The sequence below is a fragment of the Theropithecus gelada genome, chromosome 1, assembly GCF_003255815.1.
Source record: "Theropithecus gelada isolate Dixy chromosome 1, Tgel_1.0, whole genome shotgun sequence".
Taxonomy (NCBI): Eukaryota; Metazoa; Chordata; class Mammalia; order Primates; family Cercopithecidae; genus Theropithecus; species Theropithecus gelada.
Genome location: NC_037668.1, coordinates 60,899,997 through 60,927,836, shown reverse-complemented (window position 1 = coordinate 60,927,836; position 27,840 = coordinate 60,899,997). Strand labels below are relative to the sequence as shown.

Here is a 27,840-nt window from a genome sequence, read left to right as displayed (position 1 = left end):
CCCGGGTGCAGGTACAGTTTATTCTTCACAACAGAGAAATACAAAGAGCAGAGGGTTTGTAATTCCTTTGTTTCTTGCCCCCTTTAGTGTTTTCCCCCTACATTTGATTTTCATTTGCTCCCCACCCCCTTTTTTAAATAGAATGCAAACTACCTTCCTGAAGTATCTGAGGGGCACCTGCCCTCACCTCCCTGCCTCCAAGATGCAGACTGAGAAGCCAACAGACTGTTTTTTCTTTTTTAATAAGGTAACTAGTTCTAAATATGGTGGCCTGGAGGTCCCATAGAAAAAGCAAAGGGGTGTTAACAGTATGTATAACAGCGTATTTACAGGGAGTAACATGCGGACAAAAAGCTACAATACTGAGTATCAGACGACGCAAGTCAAACAAAGGGCTGGGGGTGGGGGCAGAGAACCCCATGGGAAAAGAAACCCCAGGAAACGTTAAACTGGTAAATCAATGGCGAGTTAAGGCTTAAAAAGTGTATAAAAATAACACAGTTAATATTCAAAACGGAACTCCAGATACAGAATATATAGATGAGTTTCTGTCTAGTTTTCTTTTTTTTTCCCGGGGGGATGTAGGGGGCTTCTCTGGGCTCTGTACATGGTTCCTATATACACGGACACGCATGGCTTTCAGATTGGGGTGTGTCTGTGGGGGCTGGGGGCAGGGTCTGCTCCTGGGACCTGCCTCCCCGAGGATCCCTTCCCTGCTGAGGGGCCTAGGGCCTCGGCTGGGGATTCCCACTCCATGGCAGGGAAGACAAATAACCCCTCCCTGGGCACTGCCCCCATCTGGAGGAAATTCTGGAGGGAGGTCCCAGCCCCGGGCCCACTCCCTCCCCATCCCCCTGCCCACAGTCTGGCATGGTGGGAGAGGTAGCCGAAAGGTTTCCTGGCCAGCACCGAGGTAGACTGGGGTGGTCTTCAGGGCAGCAGGGGAGGGCCAGGTCTTACCCAGCCCATCCCCACCCCGTTTCCCTGGGCCCGCCACCCAGCCCATCACTGCACCCTTTGGTCCTGTGGATCTCCCGCCCCTCTCATTTCTGCCTCCTGAAGCTGCCGCACCCCTCTGCTCAGTGATGCCTGGGGCACAGCTCGAGGTGCGAGCCAGGCACTCAGGGGCGAAGGGCTCACTCCGGCTGCTTCCTGCCCCTCCCACCTGGGGGTCCCCTTTGCAGTCCAGAAACCCAGGCCTGAGCCTTCCCTCAAGACCTGAGGCCATGGCAAGAGAAGGTCCCACACTGCCGTCTGGTTCTCTGCGTCCATCTGTCCGATTCTTTAAATTTCTCGGTCTTAGCAGCACCAACTTCCTGGCCAATAAATATCTTTTCTGTTATTTCCAAAACAAACTTAAAAAAACGAAAAAAAAAAAAAAAAAAAAAAAAAAACAGTGAAGCAAGTGAAGGGTGGGGAACAAAAAGAAAACTCAACAGAGAGGTTCAAAGTGCTCTGAGATCGTCTTTGGATGCCACCAAAACAGTCCAGAATCTTGCAGTTGGCCTGGCCGCCCCTGGACTGGACCAGGCAGGACTTCTGCGGACCAAGCTTTCTGGAAGGTTGGGAAGGTGGTGAGAGAGCCTGGTGGTTCCTGGAGGGCCCCTGGAGGGAGCTGGGGCCTGGTGCTGCCTGGGTCTGTGTCTGCCAGTGGGCCGGGTGGGGCGGCGCCTCCAGTGGGCTCAGATGAGAGAGATTCGCACCGGGATGCCGGGGGACTCCGTCCTCTGGGGTGAGTGATGGCTCACCAGGTGCTCCACCACCGTGTGTTTGGACATGTGCTTCATCAGGTAGGTCTCCTGTGGGCAGGGGTGAGATTCAGAACAGGGAACCACCAGCAAGGGAGGGAGAAGAGGCTGCAGTTCCCACCAGCAGCCACTGGAGGGCTCTTGGTAGGCGGTCCAGAGGGTGGAGGACAGCCACAGCTTCGCAGGGTCAGTCGGGCATCGGCCATTGGTTCTAGAGACACTGCACTGCTGCCAAGGGTGAGTGCTGGCTGGAGAGTTCGCCCCTCAGCAGTGCCCACCTGTGGCTCCCCAGGGCCAGGTCCCCAGCCCCTTGCCACCGGGCTGTAGCTGGGTATACTGGCTGAACCTCAGCCCTGTCGGCCCAGTGGAGCACAGTGCCTGCATCTGGCTGGTGATCCCAGTGACAGTCAGGCAGCAGGACTGGGCATGAGCCTAGCTCTGCTGTTTCTTAGTGGTGAGAACTTGGACAAGTCATCGTGTCTCTCTGAGCCTGTTTCCTCCTCTGTAAGCAGGCATGGGGGAGGAACAACCTCAACAGGTTGCTCTGGTGACAGAGATCAAGCCCTTAGCATGGAGTAAGGGTTGAAGGTCCACTCCTGCCCTAGTCTCTACATTTCCTTTCCTTCTTTTTCTTTTTTTAAGGTCTCACTGTGTCGCCCAGGCTGGAATGCTGTGGCACAATCACAGCTCACTGCAGCCTCAACCTCCTGGGCTCAAGCAGTTCTCCCACCTCAGCGCTCCGAGTAGCTGGGACTACAGGTGGGTACTATCATGTCCTCCACTGGCTCTGCTGGATCTGACCTAAGGCACCAGGACTGGGCAGGTGAGGCTGTGACCCAGGGCTCACTGCAGGCCCAGAAGCTCTCACACTAAGCCACGTCCTTCCAACTGCCTTTGCCAGAAGCAGAGGCGGTACTCCCACCTGCCGCTCCTTGACTTCAGACCTCAATATGCTCAGAACCCAGCAGAGGAAACCCTCAAATGTGGTAGCAACACGCTATCCAATACCAGAGGGAAGCAACCCGCAAATTCCTAGCTAGGAAACTATTCTTCAGTTGAATAACAAAAAAAGTGGGGGTAAGGGGACCTAGAGATTAAAAGATATACTGGCCCACTATGATGTAGGAATCTTATTTGGATCTTGATCTAAAAAGAATAATGTAGGCCGGGCGCGGTGGCTCATGCTTATAATCCCAGCACTTTGGGAGACCAAGGCGGGTGGATCATCTGAGGTCAGGAGTTCGAGACCAGCCTGGCCAACATGGTGAAATCCTGTCTCTACTAAAAATACAAAAGCATAGCCGGGCGTGGTAGCATGCGCCTATATTCCTAGCTACTCGGGAGGCTGAGGCAGGAGAATCGCTTGAACCTGAGAGGCAGATGTTGCAGTGAGCCGAGACTGCGCCACTGTACTCCAGCCTGGGGATGGAGCAAGACTCCATCTCGATTTAAAAAAATAAGAATAATGTAAATATACCCAATCATGGCATTCATGAGACAAATGAAAATGTCAGTGCTGAATGGGTGTTTGAGTATTTGATGATAAGGACTTTGGTTAATTACTTTTTGGTATTCCAAAGGTATTGTGGATATGCTCAAAAAAGGAGACTTTATCATTAGAGACAAAGTGAAATTTTTATAAATAGTATGATGTCTGGATTGTACTTCAAAAAATAGGAGTATGGATGAGGCAGGATTGGTTGATGGTACAGGAGGTTATGGAAAACTTGAGCATTGGAGAGAGGCAGGGACTGACTGGAGATCAGCTAGCCAAGCAGGGGCTCCCGCTCACCCCTTTGGAGCCCTTTTCCCTGCAGATTCTGTCCTCTTTGCCTCTTGATCCTCCTCTGCCCTTTGAACTTCAGGGAAGAACACATGTTACAGACTCAGCACTTAGCAAGTGGCAGCCCTAACTGGCACCTGACAAGTACTGCCAACGACCCCACCTACAATCCATGAACTCCCTCCAGCCAGAGTGACCTTGCAAAAATACCTTCCCTGCCAGGCACAGTGGCACAACCTGTAGCCCCAGTTATTCTGGAGGTTGAAGCAGGAAGATTCCTTGAGCCCAGGATTTTGATTCCAGACTGGGCAACATAGCAAGACCCCGTCTCTAAAATATACCAAAAAACAAACAAACAAACAAACCTCCCTGACAGTCCCCTCCCTGTGGCTTCCCATTTCACCTCAAAAAATATCCAGACTTTCCTAACAGAGCCCCAAGGCCCCAACTGACCTAATTTCCTTTGAGTTCTTGTAACATGCCAAGTTCGTTCCACCTCAGGGGGTTTGCACTCAGTGTTCCCCTCTGAGGGCATGGAAGCTTCTTTCCCCTCTTTCTCCTCCTCATCCAATTATCCTTCAAGGCTTCATCTAAGTGGTACTCCCCCAGGTGGTCAATCTGGACTCACCCCCCTTCCCAGCTCCATTGAGTCCTCCCTGCTGTCTTTCAAAACACACTTTTATCACAGTGGTTCTCAATTGAGGCGATTTTCCCCCCCAGGGACAAAGAGCCAGGATGAGAACACAGGAGTGGCAGGGACAGAAGGAGTTCTCAGGGAGGACACAGAGGGGCAGAGTTTCAGGGCCATGCTGTCCCCCAGGATGCAGCACTCCAGAATGCAGGACAGCATGGCCCTGCAGCTCAGCCCTTCTGTGTCCTCCCTGGAGACATTCTGTGGCTGTCACCACTTGGGGAGGGGTTGCTACTGGCATCTAGTGGGTGGAGGCCTGGAATGCTGCTCAGAGCCCTGCCACGCGCAGGCCAGCGCCTACAGTGGAAAGGTCCGGCCCAAATGTCCATCTGGACTAGGGCCGAGAGGCTCTGCTTTACAGCAGTTACACAATTTCCCATCAAACAATTACGTGTGCACTTGTTTAATACTTGTCTCCAACAGTAGTTCTTAACTTCCCCAGGGGCAAAAAATAGGTCTGTCTGGCTCATCATCCCAATGCCCAAGCACCAGGCAGAAGTGTTTAGTAAAGACTGAGTGAATAAATAATGGTACTAGCTCAGGTTGATTTGGCACCACTGTGCCAGCCAACAGCCCTGTGAGTTCATCCATTTGACAGATGAGGAAACTGAGGCTCAGTGACCTCTATGTTGGGGATATGGGGTCTGTTAACTAGAATATTAAATCGACCAGAAGCCCACACTCAAGCGACTCGCCTGGGGGTGAATGGTAGTTCTGGGTGCCGAAAGGCCCTCGTTTGGGGAAATTCCCACCCAGGGATGGGGGCTGAATGCTCTGAGCTTTCTGGGCGGCTCAGGCCTTTCCTGAGATGAGGGTGGCTGTGGACGTCACTGCGCCACCTTGTGGCCGTAATGGTGGTTGCAGCTTCCTGGGTGACAGGAAGGCCCTTCTCTCTCTGTAGCTCTGCAGAACAGGTGAAAAGCCTCCTGCCACTGCCGTGAGTGTTCCAGGGCCTTGGAGACTCAGACTAAAGGTGAGCAGAAGGCTAGGGGCTTGGCCTGGGGTAGCTGAAACCAGAAGTGGGAAGCAAAAGCCCTGGTTCTACTCTTCCCTGTGATCTCAGGGAGTCACTTCCCTTCTCTAGGTCTCAATTTCTTTGTCTGGAAAATGGGAAGAGTCGGCACAGATCTAAAGAGGGGGAAGCAGCTGAGGCCTGGAAGAGGAAGTGGCTCCCCTGGGGCAGGGCACAGGCTGACTAGCACTCACCGAGGTGTAGGCCCGCCCACACATGCTGCAGCAGTAGGCCTTGGCGTGCTTGATGGCATGGGCCGAGAGGTGGATCTGCAGGGAGGCGGAGTCCGAGTAGGCCCGGTAGCAGTTGGGACACTTGTAGGGCTTGTCCTTGTTGTGCTGGCGCTGGTGAGACTGTGGGGGCACAGCAGGGGGTCAGGAGAGGAACAGGGCTCCCCTGCCCCACCCCCTTCCCACGCTCCCTTGTGGGGGTGGCGGGGGCACCAAGCCACCTGGTGGGCAGGAGGCAGGCAGGCACTCACCTGGAGGTTGGAGAGCTGAGTGAAAGCCTTCTCACAGCCAGGATGTGGGCACTTGTAGGGTCTGTCGCCTGTGTGGATTCTGCAATGGGCAGCCCAGTAAGGTCAAAGTCCCTGACACACACCCCAAGACCGTTCCAGTCCCCAAGTCCTTACTCTGGCCCCTAAGCCTCTCAGTCCCTACACTGCCCATGCTCCCCAAGGACCAAGAGTGAGCCCAGGCAAGAGCTGGAGACTTCAGCGGCTATGGCTCCTCCTTCATTCTCTGCCCTCCACTGCCAGTCTGACTAGAGCCTCCCGCTTCCCATAGGTCCCTGCTGTCCCCAGCCCACCACTAAAGCCCTGGTAGCAACCCAGTGCAGGCGTTGGAGGGGGCCTGATTTGACTGCCCCTCTCTTTCAAAAACCCCACACTACAGACCACACAATGCAAAGAACACAGATGCACGGCTTTGTCGGGACCTTCCCTGCCCACCCAGCCTCCTTCCCTAAGAAGAAGGAGACATCTCCCTCTAATTGGTCCCAGACACTTATTTCCTGTCCCTACCCTATGTCAGGCACATGTGCGTGACAGCTACATGGTCACCCCAGTAAATGGGAGAATGTGGGACAGCACAACCCTGAAGCTCAGCCCCTCTGTGTCCTTCCTGGGAGTTCCTTCTGTCCCTGCCACTCCTGGATTCTCATCCTGGCTGTTTACCAACTGGGTGACCTTGGACAAACCACTGAGCATCAGTTTCCTCATCTGCAAAATGGGTATAAAAATACAGTCCCTACCTCATCGGGCTTTGTGAAGATAACATCAGATAATGCATGTAAAGGGTTTAGCCTAGTGTTGCTACAAAGTAAGCACTCAACGTTTGCCAGTTATCATTACTCATTCATTCACATTCATCACATTGGGTACCCATGCCCCAGGCACTGTGCTAGGTATTTGGAATGTATCATGAACAAAACAGACAAAAGCTACTGCCTGGAGGAAATAAGCAACAAGTGTGAAATAAACAAGTAAATCACATGTAGAAAGTAGTAAGTTCTGTGGGGAAAACAACAAGATGGGGGGAACATGAATGCCGGGAAGAAGGGGTACAGTTTTAAATGGGGGTAAGGGCCTCATGGGGAAGGTGACACTGGGGCAGTGACTTGAGAGCTGACGACCCTATACCTGCCCAACAGCCCAGGTGAGGATGGGGCTGTGGACTGGGCGATGATGTCCACAAATGGAGCTCAGCAGCCTGGCATGCACTAATAGTGGACTTCCCTGCTTTCTGCACTCATGCCTTTGCACCATCTCCCTGGGCGTGTCTTCAAGCATCTATTTGGGCAAATCCGCTGTACCAAGCAGGTGGGCAATGAAATGCCAGCTGGGCCTGAACCTTGTTTGCCTAATTTGTTGAGGAACAAAAGTGGAGGGGAATATCCAGATTTTACCAAAAGGGTGTCCACTCCTTCCTTCCAAGGCCCCAGCCCCTCTCACTGACTGGGTTTGCCATCAGCCCATCAACAAATTCATCAAAGAAACTAAAGCCCCTCTGGCCAGGCCCAGTGCTAGACTCAGGGACACAGGGTTGAGTAAGAAACATTCCCTGCTACCAATAAGCCCATTGGCTGCCATTATAAACATTGACAAAGTCCAAATTCCTTATATGTCATTCAAGCCTTCACCAGGTGGTCCAGCGTCCCCTCCCTGCTCGTACGCACCCTATGTCCTGGTCAGAGAATGACTCTTCCCTGCCAGCCGTGTCTGAGAAGTCTCCACACACCTCTATGTCTGCATCCTCAGCACTGGGACCTCCCCGGCTCTTTGGCCCGGTAAATGTCAGCTCATCCTTCTAGATATGTTGGTGAGTGGGGCTCTGCGGAATCTCCCGAGCGTACTTCCTGCGTACCCACAGGCTTCCAGAGCACATTCCTCACCACAGAGCCAACCCCACTGGACCCTCGAGGCCGCCCACACTTCTCTGCTAGCTGGGGAATCCCGAGGGCAGGGACGGGCCCCAGTCTCAGGATCAAGGCCCAGGGTCTGGCCTTCCACAATAGCTGTGCCAACAGAAGCTGAGCTGACGCAGTTCTGAGCACCCCTGTTCTACCTGCACATTTCTGGGTGTCACGTTTCAGGATCCCACCCCAGGCCGCTGCACCCTGTCTCTACAGTGGAAGGACCTTAAGGGTCATCTGGACCAACTCTGCCTGAGGCCAGCATCCTCTTCACTTCACCCCAGCCTCATTCCCTCTAGAGCTGGGGAATTCGTTTAGTTAGGCTCCCCGTCACCTAACCCCTAAGGGTCCCCAGGACTCACGCTGCCTTTGTCTTAAACCCCACAACCCCTTCTCCCCTTGCCCTGAAACCCAGCCACAGTGGCCTTGCACTAGCTCCTCCAGCACTGAGGCCTTTCCCACCTCCAATCCTTCATCCAAGCTGTTCCCTCTACCAGAAACACCTGTTCCTCAGCTAACACCTGGCTAAAACCCAACTCCTGTTCTCAGCATAAAAGTCCCTTCATCAGGGCAGCCTTCCCTGACCCCCTAGACCAGGTCAGGCTCCCTGCGGCCCACCTCACAGGCAACAAAGACATCGGCTTCCCAGAAGTCTCTGCATGGGTACTTATTTTCTCCATGTCTGGTCACTGTGTTCCTTCAGAGGAACTCCCTTGGGCTCATTCCCTACCATCACCCCAGCGCCTGCCATGGGCTCAGCACAGAGGGGATTCCATAAATAGACACAGACTGAATGAAGGCAAGCAAGTTCTTTCTCTCTGAAGTCAATCATTGACAAGAGAAATAGGTTCCACATCATCAGCGACTTCCGTGCCCGGAGTGTATTTCGTGAGGGTTTGCTGACTGACTGACTGACTGACCAACAGTCCTCCAGCGGATTTGGGTCCTTCCTCAGGAACCAGGCAAGCCCTCTCGACCAGCAAGCTGCCTCTCTGGCCTCCTCCCATGCAAGTGCAACAAGTGCCCAGCCTCCCCCGGGACTCCCAGCCTCAGCCTCCCCCCGCCAGGCCTCGGCACGGCTGAAGCTGCAGGGCTCTGACCTGTTCACAGCCCAGTCTGGCAGCCTCCACGGTCTCCCTCCCTCTCTCCAGGACAGAGTCCATATCCCCTTCCCCAGCTTGCAAGGCCCTTCACATTCTGGCCTTGGTTTCTAAGGCCTCCTTCTCTTGCCACTGTGCTCCCCAGAGGAGCATCTTACCAACCTCCCCCAACACACATGCAGATGCAGCCCCCCAGCAGGCCTCGAGCCTCTTTGCTCATGCCATTCTTTCTCCAACTGGGGAGGGCTGCGGACCCCTCCGTACTCAACCCAGATGATCCCCCCCAACCTCCACCTCCTACTTCCCTCTCTCAAGGAAGTTTCCACATCTGCCATCCTCCCGGGCCACAGTGGCAGGGGCCTGCCTCTGCCCACTCCTGTGTCCCTGTGCATGGCACCCAGCATGGGGCTGGCTCAGAAAAAGCTTCAGGGAGCAACTGTTGGATAAGGAAGGACCATGCTGCCTGTTCTTTTGGCCACAAACCTCTTGTCTTCAGTCCCTGAACTTCAAGTCAAGCCTAAGCCCTCAATTCTAACATCAGAATCCTCTCTTTGTAAGGCATCTTCCCACAGGGGAGCACCCAGCCCCAGCGCCCACATCTGTGGTGATAGGAAGTCCACCCTGACTCTAGGTGGTCACTCTTCTTTTCTTTTGAGATGGAGTCTCGCTCTGTCGCCAAGGCTGGAGTGCAGTGGTACAATCTCCACTCACTGCAAGCTCTGCCTCCCCAGTTCAAGCAATTATCCTGCCTCAGCCTCCCAAGTAGCTGGGACTACAGGCCCGTGCCACCATGCTCAGCTAATTTTTTTGTATTTTTAGTAGACCACTATGGTTCAAGACCATGTCAGCCAGGCTAGTCTCGAACTCCTGACCTCAATAATGTGCTCACCTCAGCCTCCCAAAGTGCTGGGATTACAGGCATGAGCCACAGTGCCCGGTTGGTGGTCACTCCTCTTTAGGCAGCACAAGGAAGCTGAGCTGAAGCTAGTGGCCCTGGACTACGCCCCTCCACCCTCCACTGTCCTAGTCCCACCCAGGGGCTCTAAAGACTTGCTCTGCTGTCTTGCCTGGCACCGCCACCCCCATGTGCTTCTTCTGCCTGATGCCCCAGCCCCTTCCTTCTTTCTGAACTGGGCTGCTCCTTGGTGCACTGCACTCAAATCTTGCTTCTGCCCCCTCTTAGCTGGGTGACCTTGGGCAGGTGACTCTGCCTCCCTGAGCCTCAGTTTCCCCCTCTCTAAAATGGGGATAATAATAAAGAAATTTCAGAATTTAAAGGGTGTTCATAAATATTTTTGCAGTGTTAGTTTTTGATACATTAATTTCTATTTAAGTTAAGCAACTTATGAAAACAAAGAGGAAATATATTCAATGCTTCAATAAAATTATTAAGGATTCATGAATTATCACTTTTATTTCTCAGCCATGAGATGGCTTTGGGCATGCCATGTTCTTTAACTAAAACAATGGCCATAGATATATGAAAGTTAAATATTCCTTGAGAGGATTCCCCCTCTGTGGCATTTTTCAAATTCATTCTCTCTTATGAAGAAATAACAAATTCACACTGCACAGGGATTTTATGGACATCCTGTATATGAAAACACCTTAAGCAGGACCTGGCACACACAAGTTCTTTAACAAGGAATAGTTGTCATTGTTATTAGCATTATTATCAGACTTGAAAAAACTAAAATGACACTTTCCTCTGCTGCAATGATCATTAGGCACGTACATAACATTGCCCTGCCAGAAAAAGAAAAATAAAAACAAAACCACTTTGCACCCTGAATAAACAAACAGACAAATCCAGAGTCACTCTGTCTAGCTCTAGTTCACAAATAGATAGAACTTTCAGCCATTTCCTATAACTGACTAACTTCCTCCCAGAACAATGGTTTGTTTGTTTGTTTGTTTGTTTGTTTAGATAGGATCTCTGTCTCCCTGGCTGCAGTGCGGTGGCGCGATCTCAGCTCACTGCAGCCTCTACCTCCTGGGTTCAAGCAATCCTCCCACCTCAGCCTCCTGAGTAGCTGGAACTACAACACATGCTACCACACTCGGCTAACTTTTTAATTTTTTGTAGAGATGGAGGTCTCAACATGTTGCCCAGGCCAGCCTCAGACTCCTGGCCTCAAGCCCAAAACAATGTTATCCCTGACTCCCGCACTGTGATATCTGCCAGCACGGACAACCCTTACACATACACTAACTGCACGAGACAATGCTGGTTTTCTACCATGATCGGACTAACAAGAACAGAAAATGTTCTATTTTCTCTAAAAATCCATGTGGTGTTTATTATGTAGAGGGCTGATCCTTCTGAAGCCTGGACTTGCGCAATACTTCGCAAGTCCCTCACTTTGCTTGTGCCTTCCTTTCACGCTGCAGGCCCATTAAGATGCTCCAGTGCCACTCAGCCGCCTCACTCCGACCGTGCTCCCAAGTACATCCTTCTCAACTCCTAGGGTGTATCTTGCTTGCCCTCTTACTAACTCTACCTCTATTGCTTGACCGGGGCTGGCTCTGTTTTGGACATGACCTTCTTTTATGCCCTTCAACAGTGGCTGTAACATTGGGAAGATGGATTTGATTATATGATCTGATGCCTGATTCTCTGCCAAGGGACAAACAAGTAGGAAAGGGCCTCTTTCAAATAGAGGACAAGGAATCTGGAATCTGGTTGCTTCTTCAGCTTTGGCTTTGTTTGTTTGTCTAGAGAATCCTGGGAGTTCTGGGCATGTGGGACACTCGCCTCTTTGCCACTGAGTTAGGACACATCAGTTTAATTATATGTGCCAGCGCCTAGTGACTTATAAACTATCTTCCAAACGCTGATAGAATCCTCTTTTGTTGTTTGTTTGGTTTCCTGCCATTATGAACTCAAATTAGTCCAAAAGAGAGAGAGGAGAGGGAAAAAATTGTGCCCTCAGGAATGGAGAATAATCCCTGAGTCAAAGAACATTCTGGCAAAATACTCTCCTCTCCTTCAAAGGCCTGTTAATTTTTTGTTGCTTTTTTTTGGTCATGTTCTTAAATAATATTTTTAAACAAAGTCTACTTGAAGAAAAAAAACAAAACAGAATTCTTCATCATTATTATCACTTGCTCCTGTGTTTATTCGCTTGCCTGTTCCCTCAACTTTGTGCTGTCGCCTTTCTCAGATCCAGGTCCCCGATTCAGAAAGATAAAACTGCCAAGGTGCAAATGCAAATGCAAATGCTCTTGGCGTTTCCAGATGGCTGCTGGGCAACACCAAAGACTTGCTTCCTTGCTTTACAAAAGGAGGGATGCTTACAATGATTGGGTTTTGTACTCTTCTTTTGTTGTTTTTTGTTTGTTTGTTTTTTGAGACACAGTCTTGCTCTGTCACCCAGGCTGGAGTGCAGTGGTGCAATCTCAGCTCACTGTAACCTCCGCCTCCCAAGTTCAAGTGATTCTCCTGCCTTGGCCTCCTAAGTAGCTGGAATTATAGGCAGCCGCCACCACACCTGGCTAATTTTTGTATTTTTAGTAGAGACAGGGTTTCACCATGTTGACCAGGCTGGTCTCAAACTCCTGACCTCAAGTGATCCATCCACCTTGGCCTCCCAAAGTGCTAGGATAACAGGCGTGAGCCACGGCACCTGGCTTATGTTTTTAATTAGCCAAACACTAGAGTGATAGCTGCCCTATGAAGTCTGTAGCATAAGAAAGTTGACAAAAAGAGAAACTCAACCTCCCTGGGTTAATTTTATACATACATAAACATATAATATGTGTAATATATGTTCTTGTGCACTTTTTAAGATGGACCAAAAAAACCTAATCTAATGCACAGAGGGTGGCATAATAAGCATCAACAAAGACATTTCTTTAAAAAGATTTTGTCTCTAGATTTAAAATGCCCTTAACAATTAGTGATAATGCTTTATGGGATTAAAAGACCCTGAAGATGGGCCAATGTGCTTGCTGCCGATGACATGTTTTTTTTGTTGGTGAGATGCGGTCTTGCTCTGTCACCCACTCTGGAGTGCAGTGGCACAATCTTGGCTCACTGCAACCTCTGCCTCCAAGGTCAAGTGATTCTTCTGCCTCAGCCTACCGATTAGATAGGACCACAGGCGTGCACCACCATACTCGGCTAATTTTTGTACTTTCAGTAGAGACAGGGTTTGACCATGTTGGCCAGGTGGTCTCAAACTCCTGACCTCAAGTGATCCACCTGTCTCGGCCTCCCAAAGTGTTGGGATTACAGGCGTGAGCCACCGCGCCAGCCTAATATGTTGTTAACATGAAAAATCGATCATGCATTATACCTTCATAGAGGACTCTATTGTCCTGCATTGTGATATTGTTGATTATTACAGTTAACTAACCGGAATCCTTTGGTCTAATCAACAGGTCTGATTTTGACCCTCACACTTGCTTAAAGGCCTCTGCTTCGAGCTAGAATAGACAAATGCATACAGGCTGCCACGCTGACATCTTCTTCTTGACCAGACACTGCCAGAGGCCAAGGTGGACTCCAAGAGTCCTTGGTCCAGAAGTAGATAACTTTGAAAGCGGGCTAACTAACCCACGATCAGAGGAACAGGGATTATTCCCCAGGACTGGATGAAACTGCTTTTACCCTTCATGTTCTACTAATGTTCTAACTTTCCAAGTCTTTTTTTTTTTCTTTAATCTGTCTCTAATCCTCAATTTAGGAGGCTGTATTCAATAAACTGGAATAAAATATTCCTAAAATGGTGCCTTCTTCCAACTAACTCTTCAGAATTCTGGGGGTGAGGGTGGGAGGGGGACTATAAAAACCTAACAGATATGAAATAATAAATCATCAAGGAAATGTTGAAATAATCATTCTACTGAAAACAACAAATGTAATTGGCCTTATCTACAAACCTACTTGGAATAATTGCTAAAAACTCTTCAAAGTATCTTTGCTGAGACCCTTTTCTTTTACGATCATTAGTTCTGTAAACAGGATCTGTAAGAATCCGTCCTCCTTCCTAACAGGATATAATTGGGTAAATCAAATTTGTAACCATGGCTGTGCCAGAAATGTCACATTTAAAGACGAATTTCATTTAATTAGGCATGACAAGTCTGAGAGTAAGAAACAAGGTCTGCACTTCAAAAGTGGGAATGAGGCCTCCCCGGGCCTCCAGGAAACCGGACTGGACCTGCTCTATGGCTTGTGGAATTTCAGCCTTTAAGGTTATGAAAAGACATCAATCTCTGCACGTCCAGAAACACTGACAAACGAAGATTCTCCAAAAACAGGGTATCCCCCACATTACACGTTGAATAGGCACAATCTGGCAGAGGTGAATTGGATGGTTCTAGGTTCCTGATCTCTAATAATATAAAATTTTTTCACACCGACACACACACACACACACACACACACACGCAATTCTGGCCTGGGGGCCTTACAAAGTCTCCTAACAGAGTTAACTCTCAAGCTTTTCTATCGCATGCTCTAATTTTAAGAACCATACAACTGGGAGGACTTTATCAATCAACACCTTGTTACATACATCTCTGTACATAAACCTGGCCACATTTTTTAAAAATCAAAGTAACAACAAAATCAGAAAATTTCTGAAACAAACTTACGTGGTCAGATTTGTGCCTTGGGAAGCACGGCAACGAGAAAACAGACTGACACCTGGCCCTGCTGCCACTGTACCATTTCATTCTTTTATTTTTTCTTTTGAGACAGGGTCTCACTCTGTCACCCAGGCTGGAGTGCAGTGGTGCAACTCGGGCTCACTGAAGCCTCGACCTCCTGGATTCAAGCAATCGATCCTCCCACCTCAGCCTCCCAAGTAGCCGGGACTACAGGCATGCACCATTACTCCCAGCTAATTTTGTATTTTTCTGTAGAGATGGGGTTTTGCCATGTTGCTGGTCTCGAACTCCTGAGCTCAAGTGATCAACCCACCTCAACCTCCCAAAGTGCTAGAATTATAGGCATGAGCCCCTGAGCCCAGCCTGCCACTTGATTCTTACTATCATACTCACACATCATGTCCCAAAGTCAGAGAAATAGACAAGGTAACACATCTTGCACCCAGGGATAAAGGATTCAAAGACAATGGAGATAAACGAACAAATGACAAAAACAAAAAAAGCAAATAAAAGATAGAGCCCTTCTCATGGTGGCACATGCCTGTAATCCCAGTTACCTGGGAAGCTGAGGAGGCAGAGGTTGCAGTGATCCGAGATCACGACACTGCACTCCAGCCTGGGCAATACAGTGAGACTCTGTCCCCCCACCCCCCCCAAAAAAAGAAAAAAGGGCCCTTCTGTATAGTATTGGTCCTCAAAACAGAAAAAACCTTGAGTTCTTTCTGTAAATTACAAACTCCACAAACTCCACAACAGAAAACAGTTTTATCCCTGACTTTTACAATGCTGATATTAGCAAACACGTGACAATGCTCACACAGATGATCTCTCACATGTGAGAAAATGGTGTTGCTTCCCCTCTGAGCAGACGAACTGCAATCTTGGTAATCTTTGGCTCGTTTTTAAAAATACCAATGGTATTTTTATTTTGTGAGCCAGTCTTTCTGATGGCTATACCCTCCTGCACAAACTTTTTTTTTTTTTTTATTTTCTTGAGACAGAGTTTCACTCTTGTCATCCAGGCTGGAGTGCAATGGCGCAATCTCGGCTCACTGCAGCCTCCACCTCCTGGGTTCAAGCGCGTTTCCCACCTAAGCCTCCTAAGTAGCTGGGATTACAGGTGCCCACCACCACACCCAGCTAATTTTTGTATTTTTAGTAGAGACAGGGTTTCGCCACATTGGCCAGGCTGGTCACGAACTCCTGACCTCAGGGGATCCGCCCGCCTCAGCCTCCTAAAGTGCTGGGATTATAGGCGTGAGCCACCGCGCCCAGCCACAAACTTTTCTTAAAGCATTTATAGCTTTGAATCTCCCTTTCACACACTCAACTAGACTGTATGCCCCATGAAGGCAGAGATTTTCATCCGTTTTGTTCCTTGCTGTATCCTCAACATCTAGAATAGTATCTGGCATAGAGTAAAAGTTTCTGTAAGTATTTGTTAAACAGATGAATCATATGCTCTGTAAAAACCAGTTATATTTATTCCAAAATATTTAATAATTGCTTATTTTATGCCACAAACTGGGGATGTGGAAATGGAGGAGACTGAGCTCTTGCCTTCAAGAACTCCCAGGAGACTGAGTGAGGTGGGCAGATAAACAGATGTGGGCGTGACAGCCTACCACTGCTATGATGGACATGCACAGAGCCCTGTGGGGACACAGAGGTCGGGTCCCTTACCTAGCTAGAGCAATCAGGGAGGGCTTCCCGGAGGAAGCTAGACTGAGCGATGACAAGGGGATGGCCAGAGAAACAGGGAAAAGCAGGAGGAGGGTGTCTCTGGTAAAGGACACAGCATGTACAAAGACATAGAGATGAGAAACAGTGGGGATGGGGTGCAGTAACAACAGCTGAGGCCAGTGAGGTCCTCAAGGGCCGTGACCCTGAGGGCAATGGGCACCTGGAGAAGGTCCTTGCCCCTCCTTGCACTGGCTCCATGTGCCAGGCCACAGGTGCTGAGTTGGGCTGCAGCGGGGCAGCAGGCAGGTCACTCACCTGGTGTGCTGCTGGAGGTGGGAGAGCTGCCGGAAGGACTTATCACAGTAGGAGCAGTGGTAGGGCTTGACGCCCAGGTGGATGCGCAGGTGCTGGGCCAGGTAGGAGGCGTTGGCAAAGGACTTGGAGCAGTGCGGGCACTTGTGGGGCTTGGCCTCTGTGTGCGACTTGGAGTGGATCTGCATCTCCGACTTGGTGAAAAAGGTCAGCGGGCATACCTTACACCTGCGGAGCAAGAGGCAGGTTCACACGCGGGAAGACCCTCCCAGCCTGTCCATCTCAGGGGAGCTCTTCCACATCAGAGAGACCTTGCACCTGGGACAGTATTTTCCTGTGAGGAGCCCAAGAAGCACAGGCCCACCTGGAAAAGACAGGGAGGGGACAGTCTCCCAGCCTGGGCACCCTTAAATCTGGAGGAGGAAGCTCTTGCCTGGGGGAACATTACAGAGCCCGGGGCATAGGGTTATACCTCATAGGGAAGACAGGCCTGATCCTGGTGAGGCTTTGCCCAGGGCTACATCCCATGGTTCTGGGGAGGAGGCTCTACCACGTGAAGTAGTTCTCAACCAGGCTGCTCATTAGAATCATCTGGGGAGCCTCTAAGAAATACCAACACCTGCCCCACCCTCCACACCCTCTGCCCTCAAAAAATTAACTCAGAATTCCTGGAGATGCAGCCCTGGCATCTGCATTTTCTGAAAGCTCTTCAGGTGATTCTTTAAAATTCTGGTGGTGGTGGTGGTTGTTTGAGACAGAGTCTCACTCTGTCGCCCAGGTTGGAGTGCAGTGGTCCGATCTCAGCTCACTGCAGCCTCTGCCTCCGGAGTTCAAGTTATTCTCTTGCCTCAGCCTCCTGAGTAGCTGGGATTACAGGGGCGCACCACCAGGCCCGGCTAACTTTGTATTTTTTGTACAGATGAGGTTTCACCATGCAGGCCAGGCTGGTCTCAAACTCCTGACCGTAGGTGATCCACCCACCTTGGCCTCCCAAAGTGCTGGTATTACAGGCATGAGCCACCGTGCACGGCCTCTTCAGGTGATTCTAAGGTGGCCAGGGTTGAGAACACTGCTTAAAGGGAGGAGGAAACCGACTCTCACAACCCCAGGCTGTAGGGGCGGCTGCCAGGCACGGGCCACACCTAAGGGTCCAAAGCTCTATTACCCTACCCAGCAGCCCTGCCCGAATCGGGACCCGGGATGTGGGTGGGGCTCTCCAGAAGGCCCCGCCCCTCTGGACCCTAGCCCTGCCCCCTCGGCCCAAAGGGTCCGTTTGAGCCCCACTGCTGGGCTCCTGGAGCAGCCCTGGTTCAAGCCCCAGCCCCAAGCCCACTCGGACCTCATCCCGCCGAGACCCCCACCTGTACGTCTTGCCCTCCTTGGCAGTCTCGCCCGAGGCCAGGATGGGGTAGGGGACTACAAGGACAGGCGGACCCCCCGGGTTCTCCGCCTTGATCTTTTTGCGGCCGCGTTCGGACTTGGGGGGGCCAAGCAGGCCATGGCCCTGGATTGTCTTGATGGAGTCCAGGAGAGGGGGGCTGGTGATCCCTGAGATGAGGGTGGGGGACGAGGCGATGAGGCGGCTCTGGCTGGTGGTGGTGGGTGTGGACGGGGTGCTGGTACCCGTGCCCGTGCCTGTGCCCGCGCTCGACTCAGAAGTGCTCACAGCCGGGGTCCGGGTGGACAGCCCCAGACCTGCGAAGACAGGCGGGTGGGGGTAGGGGTGAGGGGAGCTGCAGAGGCCAGCTCGGCTGCCCACCCAGCTATGTGATTTTGGCAGGCAAGCATCCCCTTAACGTTCATAAGTTGCTACCCAGGGGTAACTAAATGAGACCTTGTGCATGTGTAAGATGCCTTAGGCACCTTAAGATTAAATTGAGTTATATAACAGAGGCACTTTGGAAAAATTCAAACTATAGAAAAAGACTGAGGCACAAAGAAGTTCACTGCTGTCTTATTTATAACAGCAAAATTTTAGAGGCAACTGAAATATGCAACATTAGGAAGGGGTTCGGTAAACAGCGATTAATTGCCTCAGCTGCCCATTGAAAAGGAGGTTATGTTTGTTTAAGCAAACTACATATGTATGCACAGAAAAAATAAGTAGGAGAGAATGTGCCAAAATGGGATATGGATGGTAGACTAGGAGTAATTTTTTTTAAAAAAAAGAAGCTTAACTGTACTTGATTCGACAATGAGAGCTTTAAAAACTTCTGTAGTAAAAGTTATTCTTTTAAAAATGAGAGGACTAGACACATTTATAATATCAACTGAAGCAGATAAAAAGATGAAAATGGTATCTATTGTGTGGTTCTAACTACGTTTTTTTTTTTCTTTTTAAAAAAAAAGCTAAAAATTTGTGCATTGAAAAAGATAATGTCAAGTCAGCAGGAGAATGTTTTGTATCACACACTGGTGGTGGGAGCATACATTTGCAAAGCCTTCATGAAGGGTAGTCTGGCAACAGTCATTAGAATTTAAACATGGCCAAGCACAGTGGCTCACACTTGTAATCCCAACACTTAAAGCGGCTGAGGTAGGAGGATTGCTTGAGCCCAGAAGTTGAAGACCAGCCTGGGCAACATGGCAAAACCCTGTCTCTCTACAAAAATTACAAAAATTAGCTGGGTGTGGTGGCATGTGTCTGTAGTCCCAGCTACTAGGGAGGCTGGGGTGGGAGGATCACTTGAGCCCCTGAGGTGGAGGCTTCAGTGAGCCATAATCACGCCACTGCACTCCAGCCTGGGTAACAGGACAAGACCCTATCTCTTAAAAAATAATAATAATTAATTTAAACAAATTTTAATGTACATAACTTTGGCCGAGTAATTCTACTTCTAGAAATTTACAATAAAGAAATATTCCCACATGAGCACAAAGATGTGTATACAAGTCCATACAAAACTGTGATCAGATAAAATTGAACACAACCTGTTTGTCCTCAGCATGAGCTTTGTAAAGAGCTGTGGTCCACTCTCATTAGGGAGAACTGCACAGCCACTAAAACAAGATCGATGTGATGCAGTGACAGAGAGAGAAGGTCGAAATGTGCTGTCAGGTGAAAAAAGCCAATCACAGACATAGGAGGTCATCTATTTTAAAGAACACACACTCAAACTACATATGTAGTTTGGACAAGATATATGTGCATATGTAAACGCACAGGAATAGATCTGAGAAGAGACACATCAAACTGCTAATTGTGGTTCTCTCTAGGGAAAGAGAAGAATTTTTGGTAAAGGAGATTTTCCTACTTTGTCTATCTGATTCTATATTATTTGAATCTTTTACCTGCTGAATTTATCCATTTTTAACATCTGTGGTTAAAGGACAAAATAAAATAAATTATAAACATGAAAATTCTCACAATAGTAGGATTAAGGCTATTTTTTCTCCTTTCAGCTTATTGGCAATTTCCAAATTTTCTACAATGACTATGTATTACTTTTATAATAAAAAGTGTAATATATATGTTTATGACAGAATGGTGAGTAGGAAAAGCAAGTTAAAACCATGGGTACAGCCCTACCACAAGCTCAGCAAAACACACACGAATACTGAAAAACAAAAAATATGGCAAAGGAAGGAAATGGACCAAGAGCCTCTCTGAGCTGCTGGGTTGGGAGCTGGGGATTATGAATGATTTTTTTGTTGCTAGTTTCTCTTTTTTCCAAATTTCCCTTAATATGCTTATATTACTTTTTTTAATATTACTTTTATAATGGAAAAAATAAATTTAATAAAATCATAGTAACAGGGGATATGCAGAGTGCGGCTGGGGCCTGGATAGGTTTACCAGGCCCTGTAATTCTTGGGTGACTCTGGGAAAAGGCAGGAGAGAAGGAAAGAGGCAGAATCACCTGGCTGGCAGCAGAGGTGACAGGGGAGGAACAAAGGCCCAGCCACTGTGGTCTCCCAAGAAAGCCTATCCACCAGGCTCCAGGGAGAGCCTCCAGTGGCTCCAGCCCCTTGACATTACCCCAGGATGTCCCCCTGGCACCCCAGCCTCAACCTATCCAAGACTTAGCTCACATCTTTCCCCAGCCCTGTTCCTTCTCCAGGGATTTCATCACAAGGGCAGTGGTCCAGGAGTCTCCCTCACCTCCTGCCTCCCCTCACACTCCTACATCCTATCCTCTCGTCTCCCACAATGTATCTCAGATCTGTCCACTTCTCTCTATTCCCACTACCACCGCGTTGCCCAGGTCACCACACTCCTGAAGATCTCCCTGCTTCCATGCTTACCTCCTGACAACCTCTTCTCCACCTAGCAGCCAGACTCCGTTTTCTCAACCCATATCTGAGTGTTTCCTCCCCCACTTAAAAACCTTCAGTGGTTCCCCACTGCCCAAGGGTCAAGTCCAAACTGCTTTGTGGCCTACAGGGCCCTTCTTAATCTGGTCTCTGCTTCCTCGAAGCCTCAGCAGAACTGAGCATCAAAACAGAGTGAAGACACGGGCTCTGGAGCCACACTGCTGGCCTCTGCCTCTTACTAGCTGTAAACCGTGGTTGCACATGGCTTTACCTTTCTCTGCCTCAGTTTCCTCATCTGTTGAATAGAGACATTAAGGTGAACTGCATGAAACTGCTGTTTTTCTAAGTCAAAACGGTCCAGTGTTCCACCTAATACCAACAGCACACACCTCACAGGCTGCTGGGAGTACAACGAACACTGGTGAACAGACACGGGCGCTCTACTGCAGCTAGCTGCCACCATCACTATCATCATCACCATATTCTAGGCCTTCCCACCCCAGACGGTCTGTCCTTCTCTTGCTTCCTACACACATACTCCCTCCGCATGTGCGGTTCCCTCTTCCTGATTTCCCTGGTTTGCTGCCAACTTTTCCTTGCGTTTCGGCTCTTACCCCTCAAATCTGGTCGTTCTCTGGGTTCCCAAAGAATCTCAGGATTTCCAAAGTTCTATATTGGAAACCTAACTTTCCTGGTGAGCCCCATGGGACAGTGACCCGCTCCTGTTGTGTCCACTGCGGGGAGAAGGGTCCTTCCAGTACAGGGTCGTTGGAACTCCGGTGCTGTGGCTCGTCGGGGCCATCCCCGCCACCCCAAGCTTTGCGCCCTACCCCCAGGCCCAGCCCACCCTGCTCTCACCTAGCAGGGTCCCATCCTCACCAAGTCCCCTCTACGCCCGCCCCCTCCCACCCAGTCCTCCCCGGCCCCGCCCACTCGCCGGCCCCGCCCGCGCCGCCTACCTGTGACGGTGCTGGTGGCCGGCCGCGCGTGCAGCGCCACGTCGGGCTGCGGCACCGCCTGCGGATGCAGCCCCGGCACCTGCTGCAGCTTGGGCAGCGACATGACGGCCTGGCTGCTCTCCGCGGGCGCCGGCGGCACTAGCAGCGGCTGCTGCGACGAGGCCGACGTGGGCGGCAGGTGAGGCGGCCTGATCTTCTCCGCCATCAGCTGCTCCTTGATCTTGTTAATCAGGACCAGGTTGTCCAGCTGCGGGCGTAAGACGACGGGCTGAGGAGGTCTGGACCGCGTCCCGCGCCTTCCCCAGGCCCGCTGGTCCACCCGCGCCCCTCGCTCCTCACCCCTCGCCCCACAAGGCACAGCCAAAACCCAGGGCGAAGCGAAGCAGCTCCAAGGAGGGTAGGGCATCCGGAGGGGCGACGTCAGTCTTACCTGGCTGGGCATGGTGGGAGGAGGGGGCCAGAAGTAGGGGTTGTTAAATCGAGGCTCGGCCATCCTGCGGGAAGAGAGCGACTGTCACCGGGAAGAGAGCCCTCCCCACAGACTGGGGCGAGCACCCCTTAGCTGCGCCCACTCAAGTCGGGGCCAGTGTCTGGGATCCATGTCCCCATGGGTCCCCCCGCTTCACAGCACAGCAGGCCTCCCACCTGGCCCAGGGAGTCACATCTCCAGGCTGAAAAACCTGGAATTGAGTGACACCCCCTGCTTAATGGGCCCCACAGGGCAAACGTCACATCCAGACTGGAGTACTCTCGACCAGCTCCCACCCCTGTCACCCCAATGCTGGCCAACCAATCTCCATCCCCCAGGAGGGCCCCAGGCTACTGTGCCAACCCCATGCGTTCCACACTGAAGGGCCCCCGAGTCCAGAGACAAACTGGGGCGGACTGGAGCAAATTTGTAAATGCCCATCCCTGATCCCTGCCCTTCTGCCCCCTGTCCCTTTGAGTACAGACATCCTTCTCAAAATCAGGGGGCAACATGGGGTCACCAGATATAGCCTTTCTGAGGGGCAGTCTGGCAGGACAATTTACAGTGACCCAAATGATTATTGCCTTTTGACTCAAGAAACTGTACTTCTGGAAGGTTATCTTCAAGAAACAGGCCACGTGTGGTTGTTCAATGCCACGTGCAACACCTGGCCCACGACGATGTGGATGAGAACGCTGTGGTCACGGAGGGGCCGAAGAGGCCTGAAGCTAGGGCAGTCTGGGGCTCTTTGGTAAAAGTGTGTGACAGACTGGTGGCCCTCACCTCTGGCAAGTTCCATGGCAGGCCTGTGCGGTTAGAAGGCCTTTTCAACCAGGGCAGTATGAAGGATGGGCCTTCAGGGCTATCTCAGTCTTCCAGAAGGTTTGTCTTCCTGCGACCCTAGAGTAAGTCAAGAAGTGACTTACAGGGACCATGTCTCACAGAGGGTTTCCATTAAGCCTTGCTCCCTGTCAAGTTTCTCTTCTCTCTCTCTTATGGAAATCACTTGCCTACCTGGTATCGTTGCTTAAATGAAATTGTTTATTTTGACAGGAAAGACCAAAATGAAGCACTTTCAACCTCTTTTCCTCATCCTATGAGCGTGAAAAGCCCCTATTGGAATGGTAGCTATAAGGTTTCGAGAGAAAACCCTCGATAAGGACACGATCTAATCTCAATATTTTAAGAAAGAAATTTTAGATGAATTATCTCTTGTGATCTTTACTTGAAAGTAGGCACAAGAGGTATTATTATACCATTTTATCAGTGAAGAAACTGAGGCTCAGAGAGAAGGGAAGGAGGAAACCTGTCCAAGGCCACAAGGCGAAGGTGCCACAGTCAAAACTAGAAATCAGATTTGCTCAAGCTGGTTCCTCTGGGGAATTTGCTTTGCAAACCCTAGTCTTTGGTAGAGCAAATGCCCATATGCAAATGGCTCAGTATCTATAGGCAAACGTCCTTACCCCTCACTCCCAGCCTGAGGGCCAGTTTGGGTCGGAGCACCCTCCTGAGGCGGCTGGGGCAGCTCCTGCCCTCCATCAGCCCTCCTGCTCCTCCACCCACAGGCACCAAGATGCCCTTCCCTCTGCCCACCCATCCCTTACAGCCCAACACAAGAAGTACTTCCTGCCTGGAGTTCTCCCTGAATGCTCCAGACCCCTGGGACTTCTCCTTTCCCAGAACAAACTCAAAACAATAATTACAGTGAGGAGGCTGCAAGTTACCAAGTGTCTCTCTTGTGCCAGGCACAATGACACTGAAAGGCAGGTAGGTACTCTTATCATTCCCATTTTACAACTCAGGACACTGAATTCAGAGAGGTGGAGTGACTTATTCAAGGTCACACAGCAAGTAAGCAGAGAGCTGAGATTCCCACTCTAATCCGCCTGACTCCAAAGTCTAGTTCATCAGTCCCTTACCTATTCAGGGGAATGACAAAGCATCCTGACCACAGGCTTGTGAATAAGCCCTACCTTAGGATGACATGGCTGCGACCCCACAGGTGAGCACCTGCTCACACAGCAGTCTCAGGACCTGTCCCAACCCTGCTGTTGTCCACAGGGAGAAATATGGAGGCGACTGAGATGTAAAGCCAGGGTAAAGAGGCTCCACGGCTAGGGGCAGGGAGCATGGACATTGGATACACCTGTCTTGTTCATCTGGGTATCCCCAGCACCGAGGCCCAAAGGTTATCAATAATGTGAGTTGCATAATGAAATGAATAAATGAAGTAATAATAATCAGAATGATTTTAAAGACAATCCCATACAATTATCTAGCACTGCTCACAGTTTACAAAGCTCTTCTGTGCCCACCAGCATTCTCATTAGAACCTCAGGAGGATGGCAAGCAAGGAAGAATTTTCACTCTCATTTCACGGAGGAAGAAACGAGGGCACCAGGAGGGAGGCACCTTGCTCAGGCCACATGCATGAGAAACAGGAAGCAGCACGGTGCTGTGATGCTGGATGCTAGCTCTCTAAGCCTCAGGTTTCCTCCTCTGTAAAATGGGGTGAAACAGGCTACCTTGCCTCACTCCGGCCCTGGCCCAGGACTCTGCCCACTGCACCTCGCTGCTTCTCAGACAGTTCTAGGAGATCCGTCTTTTCCTCCTCTTCAGTTCAGTTCAGTGCCAAGTTCAGAGCCACTACACTGGTCAGGGGGCCATGGGAAGAGGGGGCCTTGCCCAGGGTACCACAGCTGGCATAGAACATCCTCTCTGCCACTTATCAGACCCCTGGTCAGGCAGGGGCCACCCCTCACCCTAGTTGGGCCCCAGATCACTTCATCTGATCCACACCACCTCTGCCTGATTTCTCTGCATCATTTTCTGGCTGGTTCTAAGTAATGATTCAGTCAGTGACCCTAGTCCTGGTGTCCACCTACTGTGTGACAGGCACAGGGAAGACAGGGCAGGGGCCAAACATTTCCTGAGCTCTTCCTGCGTGTCACACGCATTGCATCTCATGTGAGACTCCCAACATGCCTTTGAGGTGGGTATCCCCTGTGCAGCCCTGGGACCTGGACAAGAGGGTGGGCCCTGGCGAGAGGTGAGGGAGGAAGGTAGCCAGGGCCAGGCCAAGCCATTCAGATCTTGCCTAAGGGAGGGGCTTGAAGCCAGAAAGAGATATGGTCAGATGTGTGTTCAGGACAGAGGGACAAGGCAGAAGGACATTCTTGGAAGAGGTCACAGCTTGAGCAAAGGCGTGGAGATGTGAAAGCACAAGGCAGGCTTGGGATAGTGAACAGCACCCACGGGCACTAAAGAGAGCTGCAGAGCAGAGAGGTGGGGAGACACAGGGCACTGAATGCCACACTAAGATGTTGGGTTGGAATGCTGGTGGTGAGAAGGCGGCAGGAAGCATGCTGGGCCAGGGGAGCAGTGACGCGGAGGTGACTATCTGAGGACCTGGTGAGGGCTGGGGGTGGAGACAGAGCAGCCACCCGGGGGTTGAGTGTGCATGCTAGAATGGGCAGAGGAAACACGCTGGTGGCCAGGCCTCAAGCACGACAAAAGCCAAGACTCTCTACTGTCAGCCCCAAGACACAGGGCTGATCCTCACAGGGGAGCAAATGTCATTTTGTTTCTCTTATTCTAAAAGGTGAAAAACAGCGGATGGACGGATGAATGAAACACCCCTTCCAAAATACGGCCTGCTGATGGCAGCTGGCCCATCTATCAATCTGTCCATCCATTCATACTGGACAAATCCTCTGGGCCAAACTGGGACCAGTGCTGGGGAGCCTTAGCCAACTGGAAAGAACTCGGCCCTCCCCGAGCCCCAAGCTAAGTGGAGGAAGCAGACAAGTGGCCCACAAGCTTCTGCAAAGAACTCCGACCTATGAGACCACCTACACAGCACAGTAGCCGCCCTGAGGTCAAAGCTTATGGGCCACATTCCAGTCCTGTCCTCCATGGCCTCCCTTCCACCTGGCCCCTCGGAGAAGGCCTGTGTGCCATGACACCTGGCTCCTCACTTTCTCAGCCTCCTTTATAGTCCCTAGCCTCTCTTCCCCACCAATTCAGCTCCTCAGGATAGAGTGGGAGCTCCCTCTCTCCCACCAGCCTCAGTTCCTGGGTGGCCCAACCATTTTAGAATCTAAAGACCAGCCAAGCCCGAAGTCCCCACCTCCAGCTAGGCCTCTCCCTGACAGTCCCTTTGGCCGACTCCTGGGCTGCTCAGACTCTGCGGGCCTGAGCTGGACTTGGTCTTTCCCTATGCCATGCACCTGGTCTGGTCATCCCCCCCTCACAGTGGGACATCCCCATCTGCCCAGATGCTCCTGCAGACACACAGTGATCTACCACACACCTGCCCAGATGCTCCTGCAGACACACAGTGATCTACCACACATCTGCCCAGATGCTCCTGCAGACACACAGTGATCTACCACACATCTGCCCAGATGCTCCTGCAGACACACAGTGATCTACCGCACACCTGCCCAGATGCTCCTGGAGACACACAGTGATCTACCGCACACCTGCCCAGGTGCTCCTGCAGACACACAGTGATCTACCACACTTGCCCTCCCTCCCCACCCACCTCAGACCCATCTCAGCCATGTCTTCAGGATTCCAGTTCCAAAGTCTCTCTCAAGCCCACCCACTCTTCTCCAACAGTCCCAGCCACTGTTGCCTCACCGGGACTGTGGAACAGCCCGCTCTGTTTGCAGCCCAACATACCCGGGTCCCAATCTTGACTCCAACTCACCAGCTGTGTGATCTTGGGCAAGGCACTTGCTCCTACCCCCTATGGAAGGGATTAGCAGCCCAGAGCCAGGGACCTGACCCAGCCTGGAGAGGATCAGGGAGGACTTCCCAGGGGAGGTGATGCCTGCCTTGGGTCTTAAAGGATGAGTGGGAGTTAGCTAGGCAGAGGAGGGGTGGGAGCATTCCCAGCAGAAGCAACAGCTTGAGCAAAGGCCCCCCAGGCGAGGAGCCCAACAGTGTGTGAGGGGAGCCACGAATGTTCGGTGTTGCCTGGCAGATGGGAGATCAGGCTGGAACCAGCAGCTGGGGCCAGACCTAAAAGGCTGCTCCCTGATTCCTAGGCCTGAAGGCTGGACTTGAAGCAGTAGGTGATGGGACAGAATCTGTGGTTGAGAAAGGCCCCTCTGAGTGCCTAGTGTAGAGGGGACTAGAAAGGCCAGGAGAAGAGGCAGCGGGAAGCCCCTGGAGAGCAGAGCAGAGAGGCAGGGGCTGCGCCTGGGCCAGGGAGGAGGGCGGCCTAAGAGGCCTGGAGCTGGAGGCCAAGGAAGCATGCAAAGTACCCCCCACAGTGGAGCCCAGGGGGCCCACTGTATACCAATGCTGACAAACACAGCCATAGGAACATGCGGACAGACAGCACCAAACCCAGACACACATGACAGATACAGACCTGTGGCCCCAAACATGGACTGATGGGGACCCAGCAGCTGCCGTGAGGAGGAACCCACAGCCACCACGACACAGGAGGCCACTACAGGAGGGTAAGCACACACCTCCCCCAGGGCAGACCCAGAGCGGGGCAGTAGGAGCACTCAGGGAAGAACACAATGCTTTAATCCCCCAAAGAACAAACCCTCATTGACAGAGTGCAACCTGGAATCACAAGCTCCTTACCTAGAGTGTCCTTTCCCACTTGGTGAACTTCTACTCATCCTTCAAGACCCAGCTCAAGTGTTCCCTCTTCTACGGAGCTTTCCCTGAACCCCCAGCCAGTCACTTCCTCTGTGTTCCCAACAGCACCTTGTATATGGGAATAACAATAACAATAATAACAATAATAATAGTAATAAAGTGCCAGCTACCAT

General features: G+C 51.1%; 1 protein-coding gene across 1 annotated transcript; it reads right to left on the bottom strand.

The window, feature by feature from the left end:
* Positions 1-27,777, bottom strand: ZNF362 (zinc finger protein 362). The gene is made up of 8 exons (XM_025368676.1): positions 27,650-27,777; positions 22,004-22,067; positions 21,574-21,820; positions 17,722-18,055; positions 16,364-16,588; positions 5,716-5,794; positions 5,429-5,587; positions 1-1,799 (listed from the first exon to the last, which is right to left on the bottom strand). Exons 1-8 carry the CDS (start codon positions 27,685-27,687, stop codon positions 1,683-1,685), a joined length of 1,263 nt encoding a protein of 420 aa, XP_025224461.1. The 5' UTR covers positions 27,688-27,777; the 3' UTR covers positions 1-1,682.
* Between the last annotated feature and the right edge of the window lie 63 nt (positions 27,778-27,840).

Bases quoted from the DNA above. Each gene is read 5' to 3' on its own strand.
- ZNF362 (XM_025368676.1), bottom strand. From the start codon at position 27,687: ATGAGTAGAAGTTCACCAAGTGGGAAAGGACACTCTAG. The intron at 22,068-27,649 runs GTAAGGAGCTTG...CTCTTCCCGCAG, and splicing joins AGTGGGAAAGGACACTCTAG to GATGGCCGAGCCTCGATTTA. The intron at 1,800-5,428 runs GTGAGTGCTAGT...CCCTGCCCACAG, and splicing joins GTGGGCGGGCCTACACCTCG to GAGACCTACCTGATGAAGCA.